General features: G+C 44.6%; 1 protein-coding gene across 1 annotated transcript in view; it reads left to right on the top strand.

The window, feature by feature from the left end:
• WDR49 (WD repeat domain 49) overlaps positions 1-23,644 on the top strand; it is a 139,111-nt gene that overhangs the window by 98,140 nt on the left and 17,327 nt on the right. The window contains exons 13-16 of the mRNA XM_048505005.1: positions 3,619-3,765; positions 8,559-8,746; positions 10,205-10,405; positions 16,517-16,707. Coding sequence (XP_048360962.1) covers positions 3,619-3,765; positions 8,559-8,746; positions 10,205-10,405; positions 16,517-16,707 — 727 coding nt within the window. The remainder of the gene's footprint in view (positions 1-3,618; positions 3,766-8,558; positions 8,747-10,204; positions 10,406-16,516; positions 16,708-23,644) is intronic.

The raw sequence follows: 23,644 nt of genomic DNA, 5'->3' as shown, positions 1-23,644 counted from the left end.
GCTAGGCGTATTGATGGATCGCTGTCTAAAACGCCTCTCCCCTTTTGGCTTAATGCCACCCCCTCGAATGTTCGAATAAACGAATGAACTAATAATCGAATGAACGTAATAATCGGGAATGAACGTAATAATCGCATCGAGTAGATGAAAATGGCCGCGTGCACTCGCGCCGCGAGCAGACGCCTGGCTACCAGTAAAGAAAATGGGGGAAGAAGACGACCAGTATGCGAAAGGCGCATGCTCCCCGCCTTCGCGTGATTGGACGGGATAAGTACGCCACTCAGAGTGAAGGGAAGTCGGAAGTCGTCCCCGGCGTGACTCACACCGCCTTTCCCCACAACCCCGCGCTCTCCGCGAGGTTATTGAAAAGGTTCAGTTTTCCAGAGGAGCGGAAAACCGCGCGTTAAGGAGGCGCGAGAGCGGCTGCATCGGGGCGGCTGCGTTGTCGCCGCCCCAGCAGTGGGGAGTACCGCGGGACCCCGCGGTACTTCCGTAGAGAAGCGCGCGGCATAAGGTAAGTGGGGAAGGGCCCGATGAAATGCTGTTTTGAAGCTAACTCAGGTTATCTGTGAGGTACTAATGCAGATTCACTGGAATTTCCCTCACATAAACGTGACAGTTAATTAAAATCTAACCACTTCTGCAAATCTCTTGCCTTTAAAATCCTATGGTGTTGCTGTAAGTCAACTGTGACAGCGCTTTACACACACACGCACGCACACACACACACACACACACATACGATCTAGGTTTGGAGTCCACTTTGTGGGTTTGGAGTCCACTTTGTGGGAAGCTAATTTCAGTAAACCAGTTGCTCAGTGAAGACTTGTTCAATGAAGGAATCAATACTTTGAAAGCAGAATTCTTATTTGTTGATGGCAAGCATAAAAAAGCTGTTGACTTGTATTGTCAGAACAGAGTACATGAAAATAGACAAAGCATTATATCCCCCTGCACAGATACATCAGGCGCACCCCCCGCCCTTCCTTCTCCAGAACCAGGAAGGCACACAAATTCATGCACACCCTTTCCTTCTTTGGAAGAGGGAAGGCAGTCACAGACACACACGTGCGTACATATTCCACAGATGGTGAGAACTGAAATGAAAATATTGCAGCTTCCATCCCTCCCCCCTGTAGCTGTGGAAATAAGGTGGTCTTGTACATTCCCAGGCCTCCTGAAGCAGGAAGCATTTAATAGACAGAAATATGGCAGAACCCAGGCTAGGACATCAGAGGGTCATGACACCTGTACTCTAGTATTCATACAGGGTTGATACGATAAAAGTCTTGCAGCTAAAATCATGAGGTTTTGTGGACTAGAACCTACCCCATCATATTTCCATGCATGCAACAAGTGTTAGTTTTAAACCAGGATTCCTTCCTCATGATCTGCAGGAGAAGTGAAATACATCCATGTGCACAGCATGCCATTGTTTGCTCTCCAAATGGGACTTGGGTTGAGAATACTGTTGAAGCCTAACTTTATATCTTTAAATATATCTCCCCAGTTTGTTGGTCATTTGTGTTGAGATAGGCACTGTTTCAGAGAGATGAGGGTGGGTTTGATAGGGCTGCCAGATCCACATTGGGAAGTTATTGGAGATTTTGTGGTGGAACTTGGAGTTTGGCAAGGGACCTCAGTGGAGCTTAACACCATAGAGCAGTGATGGCAAACCTTTTCGAGACTGAGTGCCCAAACTGCAACCCAAAACCCACTTATTTATCGCAAAGTGCCAACACGGCAATTTAACCTGAATACTGAGGTTTTCATTTCGAAAAAACAGTTGGCTCTGAGGCGTGCATTACTCGGGAGTAAGCTTGGTGGTAGTTGTTGGCTTTGCTTTGAAGCAACCATGCAACTCTTCAAATGGATGAATCACAACCCTAGGAGGATTTACTCAGAAGCAAGGCCCATTGCCAGCATCCAAGCTTATTCCCAGGTAAAAGATCACACTTTAGTTCTTTGCATGAAAATCAGTGGGTTTTAACTGCGCTTAACAGGGTTACCTCCACTGCTTCCCCAAAACTAGGTCTTAGGTTTAATGCTAATAATTGAGCCCAGTGGCCCAGTCCAGTCCAGATGTGTGTGTGGAGGGCGATTCCCCCCCACATGATGAACTCTGTTTGCACGTGCCCACAGAGAGGACTCTGAGTGCCACCTCTGGCACCCGTGCCATAGGTTCGCCACCACTGCCATAGAGTCTATCCTCTGAAGGAGCTATTTTCTCCTTGGCAACTGATTTCTGTTATCTGGAGACCACTTGTAATTTCAAGAGATCTCCTACCTGGAACCCTAGTTGAATAGTTTGTTACATATTCATCCTGCTTTTGTCTGTGGTAAACAAATGTGTGTGTGTGTGAGAGAAGAGAGAGGGGGGGGGGTATGTTGAAGACCTGTTTCACCAGAAATAAACCAGTGGAAATGTACACCAGGAGAAACTGTGCTTTTCTCAAATTCGTTTCAGCTTCCTCAAACTATCGTCCTCTAAGAGTCGAAAATCATTAATGCATCTCTTTCTAAACTTAAAAAAAAATATCTAAATATTGTTGAAGGCTTTCACAGCTGGAATCACTAGGGTGTTGTGATTTTTTTGGGTTGTATGGCTGTGTTCCGGTAGTATTTTCTCCTGACGTTTTGCCTGCATCTGTGGCCGATGCCAGCCACAAATGCAGGCAAAACGTCAGGAGAAAATACTACTGGAACACGGCCATACAACCCGAAAATACCACAACACCCTAAAAATTCAAGATCTTGCCCAAATCATGTCCCCCCCTTTGTGCAAGCTAATCTAACTATTTAATACAAGCATGCCTTGATTTCTGTCACTTTGTATATGTGAGCTGCTTTATCCGAGAGAATATGTATTGTATGCAATATTCCCAAATATGTTTCACGTTTCATGGTGTTCCACTTTTGGAATTTTACTTGCATGTAGAAATTGATGTAGACATAGATGCCATGCATTGTTTAAACCTCTAATGTGGCTTTATTTATATTTGAATTTTTTACATGTCTTTATAATTTTTTTAAAAAAAGTGAAACGGTTTGTGCGTTAGATTTGTTTATTTCCCAAAAAGGCATGTTTTGGGTCCATGAAAGGTTACATTAGAATAAAAATGTGTTCGGTTTTATAGCATAACAAGACTTCTGTTTGCTTGTGCAATGACTGGAATACTTTCCACTGATTTTTGTAGATATGGTACAGTAATAAGCCCCGAGCATTTCCATTTAGAACAGCGTGATTCATTTTCAGTGCACAGACTTTTCTTTTTGTCGAGCTTTTGAAGGTCTTCGATTTTATTTTTAAGAAAATATGAGCAAGTCCCAAGTCTTCATGGCTGTATTTATTTGCCTTTGGGGGATGAATTAACTGAAAAGGAAATTGCCACTGGCTCACATATGTTCCCCCCTCTCCCCCTCCCCGGGTTTTCCATTCAGCACACTAACCTCTCTGAACAGGTTTTTCAACTCAGGGGAGCACAAAAGATTATTTGAGATTCCAGGGAGACAGCTGCTGAAAGGGAACTTTCCATGTCCTTATAGATTGTGGGTATTATTGGCATCATGAAAAAGTGTGTTTCTTTTCCAGTCTCTGATAATGGATTTCCTCTGCAGATTTGCAGAAAGGGAGTTCTACTGGCAGGCTGTCCTCTAGAAGATACACACTATCTGGGACTCACTACTCCACCTCTGGTGCAGAGAACTGCAGTGCTGTTACCAAGCTCTTCTTCTTAGAAGCCCGGGAGAATACGTCGGTAACAGGTATGGGATAGTTTCTGGTGGGCAGCCATATTGGTCTACAGTATGAGAGCAAGATTCTAGTCCCGTAGCATCTTAAAGACCAGCAAGATTTCTAGGGTATAAGCTTTTGAGAGTGTCTGAAAAAGGGAGCATTGACTCTTGAAAGCTTACATCCTGGAAATCTTGTAGTCTTTAAGATGCTACTGGACTAGAATCTTGCTTTAATATGAATAATATTCTTGCTTTGGTATGGGTAATATTTCTCAGCTCCAGGAACCACTATGGGTGCCTGAACAAATATTCCACCTACAATGCCCCCCCCCCCCCAGTATGACCCTGATCCAAACCATGGCTCTTTCCATACAACCCGTTCCATGCTTTCCCGTTCCTCCCCATAAAGCCTGCTAGGTGACCTTAGGCTAGTCACAGTTCTCTCCAAATTCTTTCAGCCCCAGCTACCTAACAAGGTGTCCGTTGTGGGAAGGAAAAGGGAAGGTGTTGTAAGTCACTTTAAGACTACTTAAATGTTGAGAAAAGCAGGGTATTGAAACCAACTCTTCTTCTTCCTCTTTCCAACAAACTTGATTTTATTTGGGTGCTGTGTGGTTTCCGGGCTGTATGGCCGTGTTCTAGCAGCATTCTCTCCTGACGTTTCACCTGCATCTGTGGCTGGCATCTTCAGAGGATCCTCTGAAGATGCCAGCCACAGATGCAGGCAAAACGTCAGGAGAGAATGCTGCTAGAACACGGCCATACAGCCCGGAAACCACACAGCACCCAAGTGATTCCGGCCGTGAAAGCCTTCGACAATACATTAAACTTGATTTTAGCCCAGAATGATCTCCATATGGATTTCAGGTACCCATAGCCAGTGGTGGGATCCAAATAATTTAACAACCAGTTCCGGTGGTGGGATTCAAATAATTTAACAACTGGTTGTTTACAAGCACCATTTTAACAACCAGTTCTGTTGAAGTGGTGTGAACCTGCTGAATCCCACCACTGCCCATAGCCATGTCTTCAAAGCAGGATGTCTCCTCCCACAGTAGGCTCCCTTTGGCCAGATCTTATATGCACTTCTACTATGGAATGAACAACTTCTGAACAACTGAGGTCTCTGAGGCTAGATTTTTGGCTGGGCCTAAGGGAGACCTGCCAGAGGCATAGCTAGGCAAAGCTGCGCCCAGGATGGCCTCTGAGTTTTCCACACACACACCCCCCCCACCCGTGCGCGCCACCACTTACTTTATCCAGAAGTTATAATGGTGCTTTTGGGTGGCCATGGCACAGGGATCCGGGGGGGGGGTGAGTAAACGTGGAGGCCGCCATCCCCTCTCTGCCCCATGGAGTGGGGCAGAGGAAGTTTTCCCTACTTGGGGTAGCAGCTCCAAGCAGCGAGAGCAGGCCGCCGCCGCCATTCCCCCCTCTGCCCCATGGAGCAGGCAGCTGAGCCTCCTTCTCCATAGGGGACAGGGGGTCCTTGACGCTGCCGGCTCCTGCAGCAGGAGAGAGGGAACTTCTGAGAATGACAGGAGCGCTGCTGCAGCCTCTAAACTCAGCGCTATGGGTTCCCTCTTTTTAAGCCAAGAAAGGGACCTTTCTCGGCTTAAAAAAAGGAGGAAGGCCAGAGCTCCGAGGTTAGAGGCTGCATGCAGCACCTCTCTCACTCTCAGAGAGAAGTTCTGAGAGTGAGAGGGGTGCTGCAGCCTCCATTCTGGGCGTTTGGGGTTTTTTTTTTAAGGCGAGAAAGGGACCTTTCTCAGCTAAAGAAGGGTGTGTGGTCTGGCTATTTTGCGTCCCCCACGTGACTTTTTTTGGTGGCGCCCGGGACAAACCACCCCGGATGTCCCCGAGGTAGCTTCGCCACTGAGACCTGCCATTGAATATTAAATAGGTACTAGTGTCTTGGCTTGGGATCCCAGTGGCACAGCAATAATTTTGTACATGTGTATGCTTTGAAGTTGGTTGCCAGCAAGTGCAGATATGGGTATTGCTGGCATACTGTAGTAGGAAATCCTTAATTAATAGGCATCAAAGGCAAAGGTGAAATAAATGCATCTGATCTGTTGCTCATTGCTTTCCATGCAGAGACGTGTCTAGAGAAAATGTAGCCAGGTGCAAAATCTGAGTTTTCTGCCTCTCCCACCCCCCACCCAACCCCCCATATGGGCAGCTGCCTTCCCCCAACATGACCAAAAACTTTTCTTGTACCAGGTCTTGAAGTCAGTTTATGGACCCGGGAGGAAGGAGAAGGAGTGTGACTAAATGGCCACTGCCTGGGAACATTTGATCCCAAAAGTCCCCCTGGGCAGTACGCCCCTGTTTCCATGTGAGCAAAAGAGGTCCCACTGATAGCTGATACTTTTCCCAACAGAAAAAAGGTCTGTTTGGAGGCATTTAAAATGTTTGACCTGCAGTAAATGGGATCCTCTTCTTTTCTTGGGCAGAACTGAGTTGACTGTGTTTGATATTGAGAGTGATTTCCAATAACCCAAATGGACAAGATTGTAGGGGAAGGTTCCTTACATGCAGAGAGTATTGATTTATATCCTGGGTGAGTCAGCAAGGCACTGCAGGATCTTAAGTCATGATGGAATCTGGTTCTGGTGGGGAGTTTTACAGCAGCTAATCCTGAATGTATAAAATCATTTCTCAGTTGCTTTTTCCAGATGTTTTTCTAAATCAAATTATTGGTTCCTGCCCCCCAAGGAAAACTGGAACCTTTCTGCAAATTTATCTGCTTAGATTTGGAAAATCTGTTGCCTTAAAGGGCTTATTGAGGTTCTTTATTATCTGTAAAGTACATAAAATTGACAAGCAGATGTTGGGTTTGCCAAGCATTTGCATAACAATTTACAGTCTCATAAATTCCCTGGTTCCACTGGGCCATTTTGTTATTGCTTGAACTTTGGTATGTTTGGTGACTCCAGAATTCACCCCATTGGAAAGGTGCAGTATGGACACTAAAATTAAATAAATAACTGCTCAGTCTAATGGATCCACTCATAGTAGAAAATAATTTCTGAGTATGTCAGAACCATTATATTTAGCAAGATGAGCTAAGGCAAGAGCTCAAATCATAGAATCACAGAATCACTTGGAAGAGACCACAAGGGCCATCCAGTCCAACCCCTGTGATGTAGGAACAACCCCCTGTGATGTAGGAACACACCATCAAAGCACTCCCAACAGATGGCCATCCAGCCTCTGTTTAAAAACCTCCAAAGAAGGAGACTCCACCACCCTCCAAGGTAACATATTCCCCTATACCCCACTTGAGTAAAACATGCTGCAATACTCAAAATTAAGATTGCAATCCTTTTCACATTTACATGGGAATAAGTCCTGTTGAACCTAATGTCAATAAGTATAAGACTGGGTTTATTAGAATCAACGCTCATGGTTTCACTATATATCTAGGACCTGTGGAACTCTTTATTCTCTAGGGGGTTCAACACCTTCTAACTACATATATCCTGAACAGATTCTTATCTCCCTGCAAGATGTCAGCGATGTGGATTGCCCCAACCCTATCTATCTTTGAAGGGAGCATATCCCACATTTCTGGATTGTGGGTTATGCTACGTACTGATTGCATTTCAATATAAAATGGAAGGAAGCTACACCTCTGTACTGCATAGTAGGATCTCAGGATCTGGCCATTATGTGCCAAGGTCTGCTTTGGCAGAAGCACCTTCCCTTTGCCTCAGACAGAGAGGAACAGGATTGAACACCACACTATTCCACATCCTCTCCTTTAGCTCTATTCCCTTTTGAGCTCAGAACCAGAGCTGGTCTATTCTTATTGGGTTCCTCCCTTGAGCCTTTTCAAAGCCCTCCCCAGTCATGGGCTCCCCAGACTGAATCCCTATAGAGGCATGGCAAAGCTTGTGAGGGACCAACAGCACCTTCTGAGCAATTTCTGTCCTGTCATTGTCTTTCCCCACCGCCTAGGGTGGAGCTTCCCAACAGCTGATTGTCAGATAGCTGGCTGTCAAAAGGTCAGGGGTTAGTGACTGCCTGACTCTTAAAAGGCCAGCCATCGTGGTAAAGATCGTTATAAGGCACATCAGTCTCACTGGGACTGAGGAATGATAGGCTAGGCAATCTGGAGGTCCAAGGAGAAGACAGGGCTTGTGTTGTCGCCACCACCTCAAAGCATGAATGAACACAGCCGACTCCACTTAGCCACTTGCTGTCAAGCACCTCAAGAGGTCAATGATTAAGTCTTTTGTTCCTTTTTTCTTTAAAAATGCTAATAATAGGTAGATCTGATCAGAACCATAGAACTGGGTAAGGGAAGGATTAATTCTTCTACCACCCATGCATGTGTCGTGTTGGGGCTGTGCCTCAGTGACAGAGCATCTGTTTTGCATGTGCAGTGTCCCAAGCTCAGTCCTTGTCATCTCCTGGTAAATGGATCAGGTGATGTGAAGGATGTCCACCTTAGACTTTGGACAGCCACTACCAGTCAGAGAAGGCAACCTTGACCTTGCTAGTCTAATGGTGGTCTGACTCTGCTAAGGCAGTTTCATGTATCTTCATGCCTTTATAGTTAAGGGAGAGGAATGGAGTTATAAACCATTGTCAATCTATGTCAACTGGACAGCAATTGACCAGTAGACCCCGATAGTTTTCTCTGCCTTCTGTTGCATGCTGTAATACAGGTACTTGTAGCCATTTGTCTTCTGAATTGTCTTAAAGCAGAGAGAAATTAGAGAGTGACCTTTTGATCATAACTCAGTCACAACCTCTAAAGTTTTAGATAACATGTTCCTGAAAGTCTTCTGACTATTTCACCATTCTTGTCTTAGGAGGAGCAAATTTAGTGTCTTGTGGAGCTGCTGGTTATGTCAGATTTTGGAATATACGGAGAAGCCAGCTACTGGGAGAGTTTGAAGCTCATGGTGGCATGGGATCCATTATCATGACAATTGATAAAGCAAGCCAGTACCTGATCACAGGGGATCTAGCTGGATGGGTGAAAATATGGAACATAGAGGTAAGTGGTAAGATTGGCAATGCAATGAAGCTGAAGCTCAAATAACGTGCTGCTAGTGGGCATTTGGTTTGGTACTAATACTGATGTTGAGATGCGGCTGAAAAAACAAACAGAGCTGGTGTATATGCAAAAGATTTTAGGTTCAGTCCTTCAGGGATTTCCAATTAGTTTCCCTTTGGTTGCAAATCTAGGGAAATCCTCAAATCTAGGGAAGACCTGGGGAAGACCTCAAATCTAGGGAAGACCTCAAGACCTGGGAATCCTATTGCCAGTCAATGATGCCACTTATAGTCATTAGCTATAATGGAGTTGGAACCACAAGCTTTCTCACTCAATCCTGTCCAGTTCCCCTAGATATCACAGTCTTTCTCTCCCATTACATTTGTCTGTACCAGTCCCATAGTTCCCAGCATATCCTTTTCTAGTGGGCAAAATGGAACCCTGATTCTTTTTTTCACCAGCTGAAATGCTGGTTGGATACAGCGCACGGTATACCTTAGTGGTCTGCAATCTTTTGAGCTTGTGAGTACTTTGGAATTCTGACAGAGGTTGGTGGGTGTTTGACCACCGAATGGCTGCTGCAAGAGCCAGATCCTTTCACCAATTGACTGTCAAAAGAAGCAGTCACTCATAACATCTCAGATAGTGAGGTCACACATAACTGTAATAGCAACTCTTCATAATTTCATCCAGAGTTTCTGTTTTAACAATGCCTTTTAAAATAGACGTGTTGTTTAAAAATATTTTTTCAGACACACAACTTTGGCCCTGCTCAGTAAGGATAGTAAAGCAGAAATCAAGTTGCACCAACAGGGCCTGATTTAGATGAAGGCTTGCCCTAGGCTACTCTTCTTGTGAGGCCCTTCCCAATTCCCTACCCTCATGACTAGAGGAAGATGGAAGAGTGTTTTAAACAACACTGAGTAATGCCTAGGATGATGACGGGTGTTTAAAATCCCACAATTCACAATTCCCCCTCTAAAAGACACGCAATGTTATTGTTGAATCTGGAGAAGGGAACAATGACTTACAAAAGTGGGTGCTAGCATAAATGTTGTTAGTCTTTAAGGTGCCACTAAACTATTTGGCTCCTTCTCTTAAATTATTGTGTGGTTGCCAGCTCAAAGTTGGGAAATTCATGGAGTCTAGGGAGAGTGGAATTTGGGGAGAAGATGGACCTCAGCTGTATATAATGCCATAGAGTCTTCCCTCCAAAGCGGCCATTTTCTTCAGGGGATCTGACCTCTGATGTCTCCCATAGAGGCTGGCATTCCTAGTCCTTGGTCTGTTCCCTCTGTGGTCTGTTCTGTTCCCTCTTGGTCTGTTCCCTCTGCGTGTGTCTGACTCACCAGCACACTTGAGAGTGGCAACATGCTCCTAGACAAAATAATGGTTCCCAGCCCTTGTCCTTCCCCTTTGATAATGTCAGGACTTGTCTCGTTTGCCGCTATCTACCAGGAATATTGCCTTTCTTCTGGTGACAATATGGTAACAACCCAGCTGCCACCTCTGGTAAGATCATTCCAACCCCACGAGGATGGGGTCACTTCTCTGGAAACCTGCAGGCAAAACAGCTTCCTTTTCATCCTGTCGTCCTCGACAGATTGCAGCGTTGTTCTGAGCGACATTGCTGGTGTACCTTTTGGAACATTCGGACAGGTATGAAGGCTGATGTCATCTCTTGTTTCTTTGCATTTTTCTTCTCCCCATAATTCAAGAGCTACCTGTTGTCATAGGCTTCCTTCCTTCAGCAATCTTTCCATAAGGGAGAAATTTGCTGAGATTGCAAATGGCCTAACAGACCAGGTGATCGGGAGCAACAGCCGCAGAAGGCCATTGCTTTCACCTACAGGTCAGCTCCCAAAGGCACCTGGTGGGCCACTGCGAGTAGCAGAGAGCTGGACTAGATGGACTCTGATCTGATCCAGCAGGCTCTTTCTTATGTTCTTATGTTCTTAAATACAAAGATGATTACAGTGAAAATAAGCCATGTCCTTTGTCCATAAACATGTGTGTGACAACACACATATCCTCCCTCTGCATGTGCTGCTGGAGGCCTTGTTTGAAATCAGAGAGGTTCAAGCTTTCCTCAAAGCTCAGACAGATGACTCAGGTCGATTCCCCACGGGGAAATTCTATCTAGATCAAACCAAGTTTGTAAAGAAACCGCACCTTTTCATCGAGGTTTCAACCTCCTTACCGCAGCATATATTCAGCGAAGACATGTAGGTCTATCTTGGATCCCAGAAATGTAGCAATCCCCACGACCATGCGATCTCCTTTGCGGGTCTCTCCTGATTGGCTGGCGTGCCTTGTTGGGGCGGGACCTTTTTGGGGTGGGACATTTTCCCCTGCAACTTGCTAACCTGAGGTTTGCTTGTTTGCAAGGATGAACGTTTAAGCATTTAGACACTAAGCGGGTTTTCTCTCATTTGGAAGGGTGAATGGCGATACATGATTAATTGACCGTGGGGAATCGACCTCAATGAAATTATATTGGGAAGACCATAGTTTGCCTAAGCAAACAGTAGAGCTTGACCTGCTGCTGGGGCAGGTCCCTTCACCTTCCTAACTATTTGTGGCAGGTTCAGGCAGCCTCCTAACTATTCCGGGCTGGTTTTCCCACCTTTTCCATGACTGAGCTTTTTTGATGGTAGCATCTGCGGTGTTTTATGCTTATCTGCTCAGCCTTAGGAACTCCAGAAAGGTGAAGGGAGCTTTTTCCCCCTTATGGCAAATTTCCCTTTTTAAGGCCCTAGAGCACTGAAGAAAGTTCATCAAACAGAAGCAAAATTTATTGAACAAACAAGACGGGATCAGGAAACATTTCAAATGGATTGAAAACAGGCATGATAACTCGATACAAATGTCAGTATTTGGCGCAGGCACAGTTCTTAATCAAGCTTTACAAGTTTTTTTTCAGTTGCTTAGATGTTATGAGAGGTTCTTTACTTTAAGATGGTTCAGTTAGATGTTGCTGGCTGATGGATTTACATTGACTTTGGGTTCTAACAGGCTGGCATCCTTTCACACAGTACATGCACAGTCTTGACTTTGACCCCTTCCGCACATGCAGAATAATACACTTTCAATCCACTTTCAATGCACTTTGCAGCTGGATTTTACTGTGCAGAATAGCAAAATCCACTTGCAAACCATTGTGAAAGTGGATTGAAAGTGCATTATTCTGTATGTGCAGAAGGGGCCTCTGTTAGCTACCCATTTCACACAGATCTGTTAGCTACCCATTTCACACAGAAGAGAAGACTATTGAGAAAACTCAGCAATGAAGGAATAAGAGGGGAAGTCCTCCTATGGATTAAAAACTGGTTGAGAAACAGGAAGCAAAGAGTGGGTGTAAATGGGAAATTCTCACAATGGAGAGATGTGGGGAGTGGTGTCCCCCAAGGATCCGTATTGGGACCAGTGCTCTTTAACCTATTCATAAATGACCTGGAAGTAGGGGTGGGTAGCGTGGTGGCCAAGTTTGCAGATGATACCAAATTATGTAGGGTGGTGAGAACCACAAAGGATTGCGAGGAGCTCCAAGCGGACCTTGATAAATTAGGTGAGTGGGCTAAGAAATGGGAAATGCAGTTCAATGTAGCAAAATGCAAAGTGATGCACATAGGGCAAAATCCAGAGAAAACTTCACATATTGACGCTTGCCAGGGGTCAGTAAAAGCTATCAGTCACAGACCAGGAAAGGGATTTGGGCGGCTCTTAATTGATAGTTCCATGGGAATGTCAACTCAATGTATGGCAGCTGTGAAAAGAGGCAAACCTCTATGCTGGGGATACAATCAGGAAAGGAATTGATAATAAGAACTGCAAAGATTGTCATGCCCTTATATAAAGCCATGGTGCGACCTCACACACTTGGAGTACTTGTGTTCAGTCTCTGGTCACCCACATCTCAAAAAAGGATATTGAAGAGATAGAAAAGAGAAGTGCAGAGAAGGGCAACGAGGATTGATTGAGGGACTGGGAGCACCTTCCTTATGAGGGAAAGGCTGCAGCGTTTGGGACCTCTTTAGTTTGGAGGAGGAGACGTCTTAGGGGGGATATGGGATTGAAGTCTATAAGAATTATGCATGGGGTAGAAAATGTTGACAGAGAGAAATTTTTCTCTCTTTCTCACAATACTAGAACCAGGGGGCATTCATTGAAAATGCTGGGGGGAAGAATTAGAACTAATAAAAGGAAACACTTCTTCACGCAACGTGTGATTGGTGTTTGGAATATGCTGCCACAGGAGGTGGTGATGGCCACTAACCTGGATAGCTTTAAAAGGGGCTTGGACAGATTTATGGAGGAGAAGTCAATTTCATGCAAGCTGCACCAATCTTGATCCTCTTTGATCTGAGATTGCAAATGCCTTAACAGTCCAGGTGCTCGGGAGCAACAGCCGCAGAAGGCCATTGCTTTCACATCCTACATGTGAACTCCCAAAGGCACCTGGTGGGCCACTGCGAGTAGCAGAGAGCTGGACTAGATGGACTCTGGTCTGATCCAGCTGGCTTGTTCTTATGTTCTTATGTTCTTATCTTCCTCCTGAGGTAACTTTAAGCAGAACATGAATATGCCAAACTGGGAATCCACCTGTGTGTATCATTCCCATTCTAAGTGGCATATGAATTCTTCTTCTCCAGCCAGAATTTCCCTTTTATTTGTGGTCACCTATTCCATCTTCAGCTTTGACCACTAAATAAAACTCCCTGTTCTCTTGTCTGTGTACTTTCTGCTTTCAGCACACACTGAACTCAGTATATTTCAAGTCAGATCCATTCTCTGACTGAAATTCCCCCAGAATAGATATTTTAAACACACACAGTTAAGGGACTTGATGGTAACTCACAAGAATCCAATTTAAAGTTTTCCTCCCCTCCCTCTTTGAGTCAATTTGTGCACCAATCACAGTGCACCAATTGTGCACCAATCACAGTGCAGGTCAGCTTACCCAATCAGGGCATTATCTCATTCCCAGAGGATTTTCCTCAATCTGTTGTGATAGCACCTTGTTCCACTGATGGACTTGCACTTTTAAACTCTATTTTACTGAGCAGCCGGTCACACCTCTGTACCCTGGATGTGAAACGTGAGTGTGTGGAAAGTGCTGTTAAGTTGCAGCTGATGGTGGCCACTCTGTAGGATTTCTAAGAGACAAAAAGAGGTGCTTCTGCTGTTGCTTGCCTCTGCAGGGCAACACTTGACTTTTTGGGTAGTCTTCCTTCCAAATATTAATCCATGGCTACCCTATATAGTTTTTAGAGAATGGATACAATGGGATTATCCTGAGCCATCCAGGCCAGAACCATCCAGGCCAGAGTAAACATGGAATATTGCTGGTCTAAAAATCAGCATCTTTGACCTTATAGACATTTTGCCTGAGTAGAAGTGGCAATGATTAAAATATACAATTATTAAGATATGCAATCTCTATTTTTATATGTAAGAGCCCCATACTTATTGGAGCAATTTGGAGTGACTGTATTGTAAGTTTGTTACCAAAGCCATCTTCTCCCAGAAGTCTACTGTCTCACCAGATTGCAGCCTTTTGCTTTGCACAATTTTTTCCTTTGTGCATTCAACTCCATGAGGAATTACAATAGAGGACCCATATGTCAGTGCATTTAGCATCACTGAAATCATTCACCTTCAAGATTTTTCTCTACATGGTGATGGGATTCTGTTCTGATCACAAAGAAACAAGATAAAACCAAACACAATAGCATCCTCCCTGCTATATAGTGGTTAGAATGTCAAACTAGAATTGTGAAATTTGGATTCAATCCCCTTTCAGCTATGAAGCTTATTGGGTGAACTTGGAACAGTCACTTTCTCTGTCTCCTGGTCTAACATAACTTACCAAATTTTAGTGAGGACAAAAAAGGAGGACTGCATAAACCACTGTAGACTCCTCGGAGGAATGGTGGAGTAAAATACAATATGTAGATAGATCTGGGATATGTACCAATGGATATAGAACACATTGAGCTTACAGAATACAGAAATAATCTCATTCTTAACTGCACCTACTTTAATTTTTAAGAGTATTATCATTATGTCATTTTGGAGGAAGAAATCCTGAGATATAGCCGCTACCAGTGCAATTTCTAAAGTGTGGAGAACCTCTGTAGCATCTAAAAACATGAAGAATCTCCTACTGAATTCTTCATTGTCTCTTTAGGTAAAAGCTATGCTATTTGGTTAGCAGAAATAAGGTAACTAGAAGTCAGAGTAATGTTGATTCATGGGTTCTCCAAACAGTCATCAAGGGCTGCCCCATGAAGAATGAATAAGAAACAATTGAATGGCTTTTAATATGGGAAATACTGTGCCAGTCTCTACCCTTGCGGTCCCCAAACAGCGGCCCCAGAATGATGTAACCAAGAAATATTTATGTGGACAAGCATATGATACCAAAGACAGGAACATAACAGAGAAGAGAACATGAAAGGAGAAGAAAGGGATGGGATAAAGGGACAATACATATAGTTATAGAATAGCACAGCTGTCCCTTGATACCTTAAAGACCTCTGCAAAACAAAAAGGGAAAGAGCATGATGGGCTGTAGCTTTTGGGAGAGGGTGTCAGAGCAGAAGGGGTAAGGTGGGGGCACTGGTGAAGAAGGAACCGGCCCCTCAAATTTGCTGCTGGAGGCTTCTGTCTCCTCTTGCCTCAACCTTCATCTGATAGCTATTAGTCAACTCCTTTGGTTCCTTATGTTACCATTCATACATTGCAGATAGCAAGATGGGCAGCCCCATCCACGCTCTGGAGTCCTGGCTGCAGCGCCGCTGCTGTGCCCAGCCACCAACCCCAAAGAGGCTTCCTGGCAGCATGGGGAAGGCAGAAAGCCCCCCTGCCTCCAAAAGGCCCCAGTGGGCTTCACCCCACTTACGCTAGCCAAAAGGCTAGCTTAAGTGCAGACTGTGATCTGCTGGCATAACACTGGAAAACAGTGACTTGCCCCTCTGCGCCAGCAGCAACGATGGCACTGGGATGCTGATGCGGCATCCAGGATCGTGTTCTAGTGCCAGGAAACAGAGGCGACTGCATGCTGGCAGGATTGCCCCTCTGCTAGTACACCACTCCCTTAGCAGATTTGTCCCCTCCCCTAGGGATGGGGCTGTAAGAAATGTGTGTCTATTTATTTGGTTCCCCCACCTCCACCCCCTGAAACATGTCAGTCCTATGTTTCCCCCAGGGTGACATGATAATGCATGGAACAGTTCATTGATAACATCTTTGAAACAGAAAAGTATGAATAATAGTACTTTATTTGTATATACAGTACTGTTAAATTTCTTTTTGGTCGAATGATCATTTGGCATTCTAAATTCTGGTGAGCCTCATTGCTGTTCCAGCCTGGTGTGAGCAACCATCTGCTTGCCATTCTGTGGGCCTCTGACTATGGTTTTACCAACAAGTTTCCAACAATTTCTAGAGTGACCCAGTGTCACTTCCAGGTTTTGCAGATAGAATCATAGTATTTAGCAGCTGCATAGCCTTCAAATTGTGCTTTAAATATGTTATCCCAGCAATCCTCCCAACTTTTTTTTTTTACCAGTGGGAGACTGACAGTGCTAAGCAGAGTTACACCCTCGTGATCCCATTGGTATTAATGGACTCAGGGTGGTGCACTGCTAATTATTCTGTGGCAGAGAAAATATTTGAGTTGGATTTCCTGGGTTACAACTCATTCTTTTTTTCCCCAGGGGTACATGATGCTGCGGCACACGGGCTTCATACTCTTTATTTTTTTAGGAAGGACATTGGAGGATTGGAAATTATGCCCCATCCTTCCCCAGAGGTGAAAACAAGGACCAGACAGAAGAGGGGAATGACATTAAAGAGAACGGCTCTGACTCTGTGCCTTTTGTGGAGGAAGAGACGCTTCCTAATTTAGTGGAACAGAATGTACCTGTTGCAGAGGATAAAGAAGACTTAGCATACACGTAAGTAATTTGTCTAAAAGGTGATGTACTGTGACACATTTTGAGAGAGTAGCCCATTGAGAATGCTCCGCAGACGTCTTATCTTTAGCTTTCTCTCTGGAGAATTCAGCTATATAAAGTCCAGCTTTCTTTAGTGTTGCAACAACCTGGAGAAAAAAGGTCTTGCCCTTTAACAGTGACTTAATGGGATGTTATTTATCAGGTGTTCGTCATTGACCTCAGTGCCATGAAAAGCTTCAACTACCCATTTTCACACATTAAGTCTCTATTCAATGGGTAAGATGTTTTCTCTCTCCCGAGTGTGGTTTTCCCTTTCTCCTCTCATTCTCACAGCAACCAGATGAGGTAGCCTAGGCCAGGTGTGAATGGCGGACACAATCACCGGATAAAATTTGGGGCAGAATGGGAGGAAAATCCTCATTCATTTCTAGTCCTACTCTTTAATCATGATAGCATTCTGTCTTTTGAAAAGTGGGACTGGCAAAAAAGAAAAAGAAGAGAGATTTCTTGTCATGGCAAAAATATTGACCCCATTTTAAAGGTCCCAAATCAGAAAAATGAAAGTAGAGTAAAAGATGGTGGAAGATTTGGCATGGTAATATTGTACTTGTCCAAGGAAGTCTCTTTGTACATGTTTAGCTAATGGCTCCAGATATTTCCATGATGGGCACAAAGGATAGAAGACTTTTCTTAAATCGATACCCAGTGGTGTAGCGACAAGGGGGCGGGGATGCACACGATGCAAGGGGCGCGTGCTTGTGCAAAGGCATGGCAGGGGCATTCCGGGGGGCGGGGGTGTGACAGGGGCATGGGGCGCATGCGTGCTTCGGGTGCAGTTCCCCCTCACTCCAGTCCTGTCGATACCTGATTGCTAATTGCTACTGGATGCTCTCCACATGCTGAGATTATTTGTTTATTTACTTCATTTAGTGGTGGAATGTGCTAAATTGCAGCTAATTTGTGACAACACCATAGTGTACTCAAGGGAAAAGCCGAACAAAGGTGGTTTGCCATTGCCTACCTCTGTATAGCAACCCTAGAATTCCTTGGCAGACTACTGTCTAAATACTAACCAGGGCCAACCCTGCTTTGCTTCCAAGATTTGATGAGATTGGGCCAGCCTGGGCTATCCATGTCAGGGATTATTTCATTTATCTCCTGCTTTTTTCCCCATTGGGAACTCAAAGCGACTAACCTCATCCTTCTCTCCTCCATTTCAATCTTCACAACAACCCTATGAGGTAGATTCATGTGTGGGTTGAGTGTGTGTCCCTGGCAGTGGCGAAGCTGCAGTGGGACAGGTGGGGTGGAAAATCACACCTCAGGCCTCCCCTCCCAGGGGCAGGGGCAGATCATGCCCCAAGCGCTGTTTCCTCTCCCTCCGTCCCTGGTCCCTGGCCCAGGGTCACCCAACAAGCTTCCATAGCAAAATAAGAACCTGAATCCTGCCAAACTTTCTAATCACAGAGAAGCATTTCAGACAGCTGGAATGCAGCCAATGCAGGAGACAGAAGGTTTGTAGACACGTAGAAGCAGCAACTTTGCTTTGGGGGTGATAATGCATGCTGTTTGCTTATGGAGAAACTGATGCTGCCCAGATGCTTTGCTATGCTCAGTTTGTAAATAAATAGACCGTAGAAGAGCACCGCAAGTCTCTAGTCATCTCTCTCCATAATGAAATCATCCCTTTTAAAAACAGTTGCACTTGAAGCTTTCCTACTTCCTAGGAAAGAATAACAAACATTACATGTAAGGCATCTTTTACCCCTTTGAAGAATGCAGAGGCATATACCATCTTTTTAGAAATTGGCCCCTCGACTTTGCTTGACATTCTACCACCTTGGTCCATTGAAAGACAGAGGATGAATCTTTCTTCACTATGTGTTTACATGCCAGCTAAACTCACCTTCTAAATCTCAATGTAATTGAGAGGAGTTCAAAACAATGGAGGGCCAAATTAGTTGATATGATGTCCCTGGATCCACTGTGAGGACGTGGTGTCATTTTAGAGCTCTTTTCAAAATGCTGCTGGTGACTGACCCTGCTAGGAGGCTGCAGTGCTAGATGATGATGGGCTCCAGGGGGGAGATTGGACCCCCTTGGTGTTTTGAAAGTTAAAAAGTGGGTCTGAAATCATGCCATGTCCCTATGGTGAACTTGGGGACATGGTATAGTCTAGCCTCCAGTTAAAAATATGGGAACCATACTTGTAGCTGAGTCAGCCTGAAAAGCTCAAGTTAGCTGGTCAGAGAGAGCTGAGGATCTAATCAACCTTGGTTAGTACTTGAATTGGCAACCACCAAGGAAGTTCGGGAGTTGCTATGCAGAGGAAGACAATGGCAAACCACCTCTGTTCATCTGTTGCCTTGAAGATCGCATGAGGTGCTGCCTTGAGTTGGATGTGACTTGACAGGACTTTGTTGTTTAGTTTTGTTTAATACCACAGCTGCCAGTTCTTTAATTGGTTGTTGGCCTTTCAGTAGAATTTGAGCCCCACCGCCCCCCCCCCCCCAAGAAGTCTAGGATGTTATAATGTATTGATATAGTATCCGTGTGGATCCCAGCAGGGCCCCCTTTTGAATCTGACAGATGTTGATTTTGTCGATATTGTTGTTGTTGTTAGCCTCCCTATCCCATAGGTGGAGGACAACTGGGCTCCTTAACTCCATGCATTCCCTTATCCCCAACCCCCGCCAAGTCACTTCTGGCTCAAGGCAACCCTGTAGGTTTTCAAGGCAAGAGCTGTTCAGAGGTGGTTCACCATGACCTGGTATTCCTTGGAGGTCTCTCATTCAAGGCTGAGAATATGTGACTGGCCCATGGTCACCCAACAAATTTCCATGGCAGAGAGAAACCTGGGTTTCTCAGATTCTCGTCTGGCACTTTAACCACTACAAAATCCTCCAACAATTTCAATATTATACAACTCTTAATGATCCAGTAATAAAGATACTTCAGAGATTTGTGACTCTAGTTCATATCTTTATAACAATCCTGTAAAATACATATCCCTTACAAAGACAGCCTATGATTATTTTTCACCATTTACACATACACACCAATGTGGTATTATATAATATACAATGATTTGTTGTTGATATAGTCCAAAATTATGAACTTCCAGATGACATTTGATAGATACTTTGTAACCCCTCATCTTTGTTACTTTAACCACTATACCACTCTGGATTCATTGCCTTGGTGCTCATAGAGACAAATGCATGAAGGTAGGTGGGGTTCAGGGATAACATTTCTGCTCCCCTCTCTGTTTTTATAGCAATAGTTTCCAGCTGTGTGGAAAGAAGCTGTAAGTTCTTTAGCAACACAACTGAAAGTTATAGGGCTGCTCATAACATGGCAGATAAAAATACATTTTATTGCAAATTGATCTAATTTTGCACTGAAAAGTTAAGAGGTGCGAGGCTGATTCCGAGTGAGCTCATATACTGCAAAAGGCATAAATCTTGCATGAGTCTCTGTAATGTATACTATCTCAAGCATAAAAACAGTAAAATTAAACTCCGGCTAAGTGCTTCCTCAGTTTTAAATAACTTCCTTCATGTAACATAATGAAGCTTTTGTATTATTAAACATTTTTAATAACCTTGGGCAAAAAGAATGTAACCTTCACGCACAGACATGATGCTCATGAGGATAATCCTAATGACCTTTCATTCATGAGCATGTTGCCACCAGGCAGAACAAATATCTAGCCCAACCTAGAAGAGAAGAAGAGTTTGGATTTATATCCCCCTTTCTCTCATGTAGGAGACTCAAAGGGGCTTACAATCTCCTTTCCCTTCCTCCCTCACAGCAAACACCCTGTGAGGTTGGTGGGGCTGAGAGAGCTCCGAGAAGCTGTGACTAGCCCAAGGTCACCCAGCTGGCATGTGTGGGAGTGTACAGGCTAATCTGAATTCCCCAGAGAAGCCTCCACAGCTCAGGTGGCAGAGCTGGGAATCAAACCCGGTTCCTCCAGAATAGATACATGAGCTCTTAACCTCCTACACCACTGCTGCTCCTACAAGGCTGGATTGGCACAGTGGGCCAGTAAGATGGCCAGTCTCAGGAGCATCATTTATCTCAGAAAGTATCTGTTGTGGAGAGAAGAAAAGGAGTTTGTAAGCTTCTTTGGAACTCCTTACAGTTGAGAAAAGCAGAGTATAAATCCAAACCTTATTTTCCTTCGACGCTGATTTGTGCCGTACCCTGCAATACTAGATCATAGGGACTGTTTGAAAGATCATAGAATCATAGAGTTGGAAGAGACCACAAGGGCCATCAAGTCCAACCCCCTGCAATGCAGAATTCTTCAGAAATAATGGATTGTAAAACCCAAGGTGTGTCTTTGCAGCAAATCCTAGAATGTGAGGAAGCTACTGTCAGGGCTCATGGATAGCCATCCCCAAATCTTGACCCCGGAGGTATGTTTTTCAAAGGGTTACCAACACAAAGGTTGGGATATTCTGAAGATTTGGGGGAAGTGAACACATGAAGATTTGTTATATGGAATCCGATCCTTGATCCACCACAGTCAGTACTGTCTACTCAAACTGGCAGAAGGTGTCCAAGGTCTCAGGTCAGAGGTCTTTTGCATTAACTACTCCCAGTGTGGTGTAGCAGTTGAGAGCAGGCGGACTCCAATCTGGAAAACCAGGTTTGATTCCCCACTCCTCCAGATGAGCAGCAGATTCTTAACTGGTGAACTGAATTTGTTTCCCTTCTCCTACACATGAAACCTGCTGGGCAGTAGTGGGATCCAAAAATTTTAGTAACAGGTTCCCTCGCCAGCCCCCCCTCAGCAAAGGGGGCAGAGGCGTACCTAGGCAAACCTGATCCCTGGGCAAAAACTGAGTTGGATGCCCCCCCATGGGCAGCCACCCCACCACAACCCCCCAATTTGTTTTTGTACCAGGTCATTACTAAATCATCATCACATTATAGAAAATGCCCCAACTCACAAATCTGAACACACAGCAATGGTGAAACACTGGAGTTCTTTGATAGAGACACAGTGAAAATAAAAGGTCACCAAAGGCTGAGAATCAATGAGTTACAGTGATGCACAAGAAAGGGATTAACCCAGTTCAGGGAGTTACATTATTGAAGTCGCATAATTTATATCTCACGGAACCTTCACGTTCAAAGGCAGTAGGCCTCTCGGGGAGGCGAGGGCGTGGAGATGGAAAAGTGGACCCAATTAGTAACCCCCTCTTGGCACACACAAATAATTAGTAACCCACTCTCGGGAACTGGTGAGAACCTGCTGGATCCCACCTCTGATGCTGGGTAACCTTGAGCTACTCATGGTTCTCACAGAACACTCTCAGCCTCACCTTCTTCACAAAGTGTCTGTTGTGGGGAAGGGAAGGGAAAAGGCTTTGTACGCCCCTTACAGGAGAGAAAGGTGGGTACAAATCCAAGCTCTTCTTCTTAACTAGGTATGCCGGGGATTAAATTTGGGATGTCATGTCAAACAGATACTCTACTACTGACTCACTGACTCTCCCCTAGATATGGCCATTTGGGGAGGGGAGCGAACTCAGCAGGGGTGTGATGCCATAGAGTCCACCTCCTGAAGCTGCCATTTCCTCCAAGGGAACTGATCTCTATTGCCTGGACATCAGTTGTAATTCTGGGAGAACTCCAGGCCCCATCTGCAGGTTGGAAACCCTCATTCTCCAGGTTGGGAAGCTTGAGGCCAGTTGTTGGATCTAAAGCTTGAGGGAAGATCTCCAATGTCGCAGACGGAAGGTGCTGTTCTGTTGACCAGGCAAGGGCAGAAGGTATTTATGGGTTAGATCCAACCAATGCAGAAGCCTGGGTAATGATGAAGGGTCATTCTCATAACAGACAGACAGACGAGTGGCCCATCTAGTCTAGAATTCTGTTTCCTACAGTGGTCAACATGATGGCCAGACAGAGCTATGAGCCAGCAGGCAAAAAGGCAAAGCCTGCCCCATTGTAGCACCCAGCAGCTGGAATTCAGATGTATTCTATTTCTAAAAATATAGATTTTATTTAGCCATCTCAGCCCACCGAATTGATGAATTCATGCGGCACCTGTAATAAAAGGACACCTGTTCCATATATTTACCATACAGTTTGGCCCAGATACTTTTAAAATCATTATTCTTACTAGTTCCTTTCTGCTCCTCGCCAAAATAAGAGGATTTTCAAAATCTGTTCGGTGCATCTGTTCAGATCCCTCTTTACAAAACCATCACTCATTATATTTAAAACTGCAGCTATCCTTTAGACTTCAGATGAGGTGTGGATAAACAAATGGAAACCTGGCAAATAGAGCTCCAACTCCATTCTAATATGGGGCACTTTTATTTTTCCTCCAGCAATTTCTCCAAAGATGTATACAAATATGTCACATATCAACAGATGAACTGCTTTTCATCCTGATTATAACATAAGAAGGCACAGAATCTATTTATAGTATAATGTATTTGTACTGTTTCAAACTTGAGGAAAAAAAACAGTGTTTTGCTAATGCAACAGTACCAAACCAGCTGAACCAGTAGAGAGTTCCATATAGGGAGTGGCCAGCATTTTTTAAACCTGTGCACAGGACCCAGATTTGACTGGAACCAGAACTCAGTGGGAGGGGATAATCCTTCTCTCTGTCACCATTTCCCCAGACCTGAAGAAATGCAGTTGGACACACATACAGATGAGTGGGCCCATTGTCCAGTGAGGGCAGGAGATTCTCTGCCCCTGCTCCCATTGCTTGCCACCTCTCTAAGCATTGGTGGAAGAAAACCGGGGAGAACCCACAGCATCACATCCAGTGCGACATCATTTCCAGTAAAAACCCAGAAATGACATGGAATAGTTCTAGGAACCATCGGAAACTCTGTGGTTTTACAATACAGCTACGTCAGCTCTGGTGGAGTGTTTTTACTGGAAGTGACATAGTGCCAAAGTT

This window comes from Sphaerodactylus townsendi, linkage group LG08 (genome assembly GCF_021028975.2).
Source record: "Sphaerodactylus townsendi isolate TG3544 linkage group LG08, MPM_Stown_v2.3, whole genome shotgun sequence".
In the NCBI taxonomy this organism is placed as follows: Eukaryota; Metazoa; Chordata; class Lepidosauria; order Squamata; family Sphaerodactylidae; genus Sphaerodactylus; species Sphaerodactylus townsendi.
This window is presented reverse-complemented; position numbering and strand designations above follow the sequence as displayed.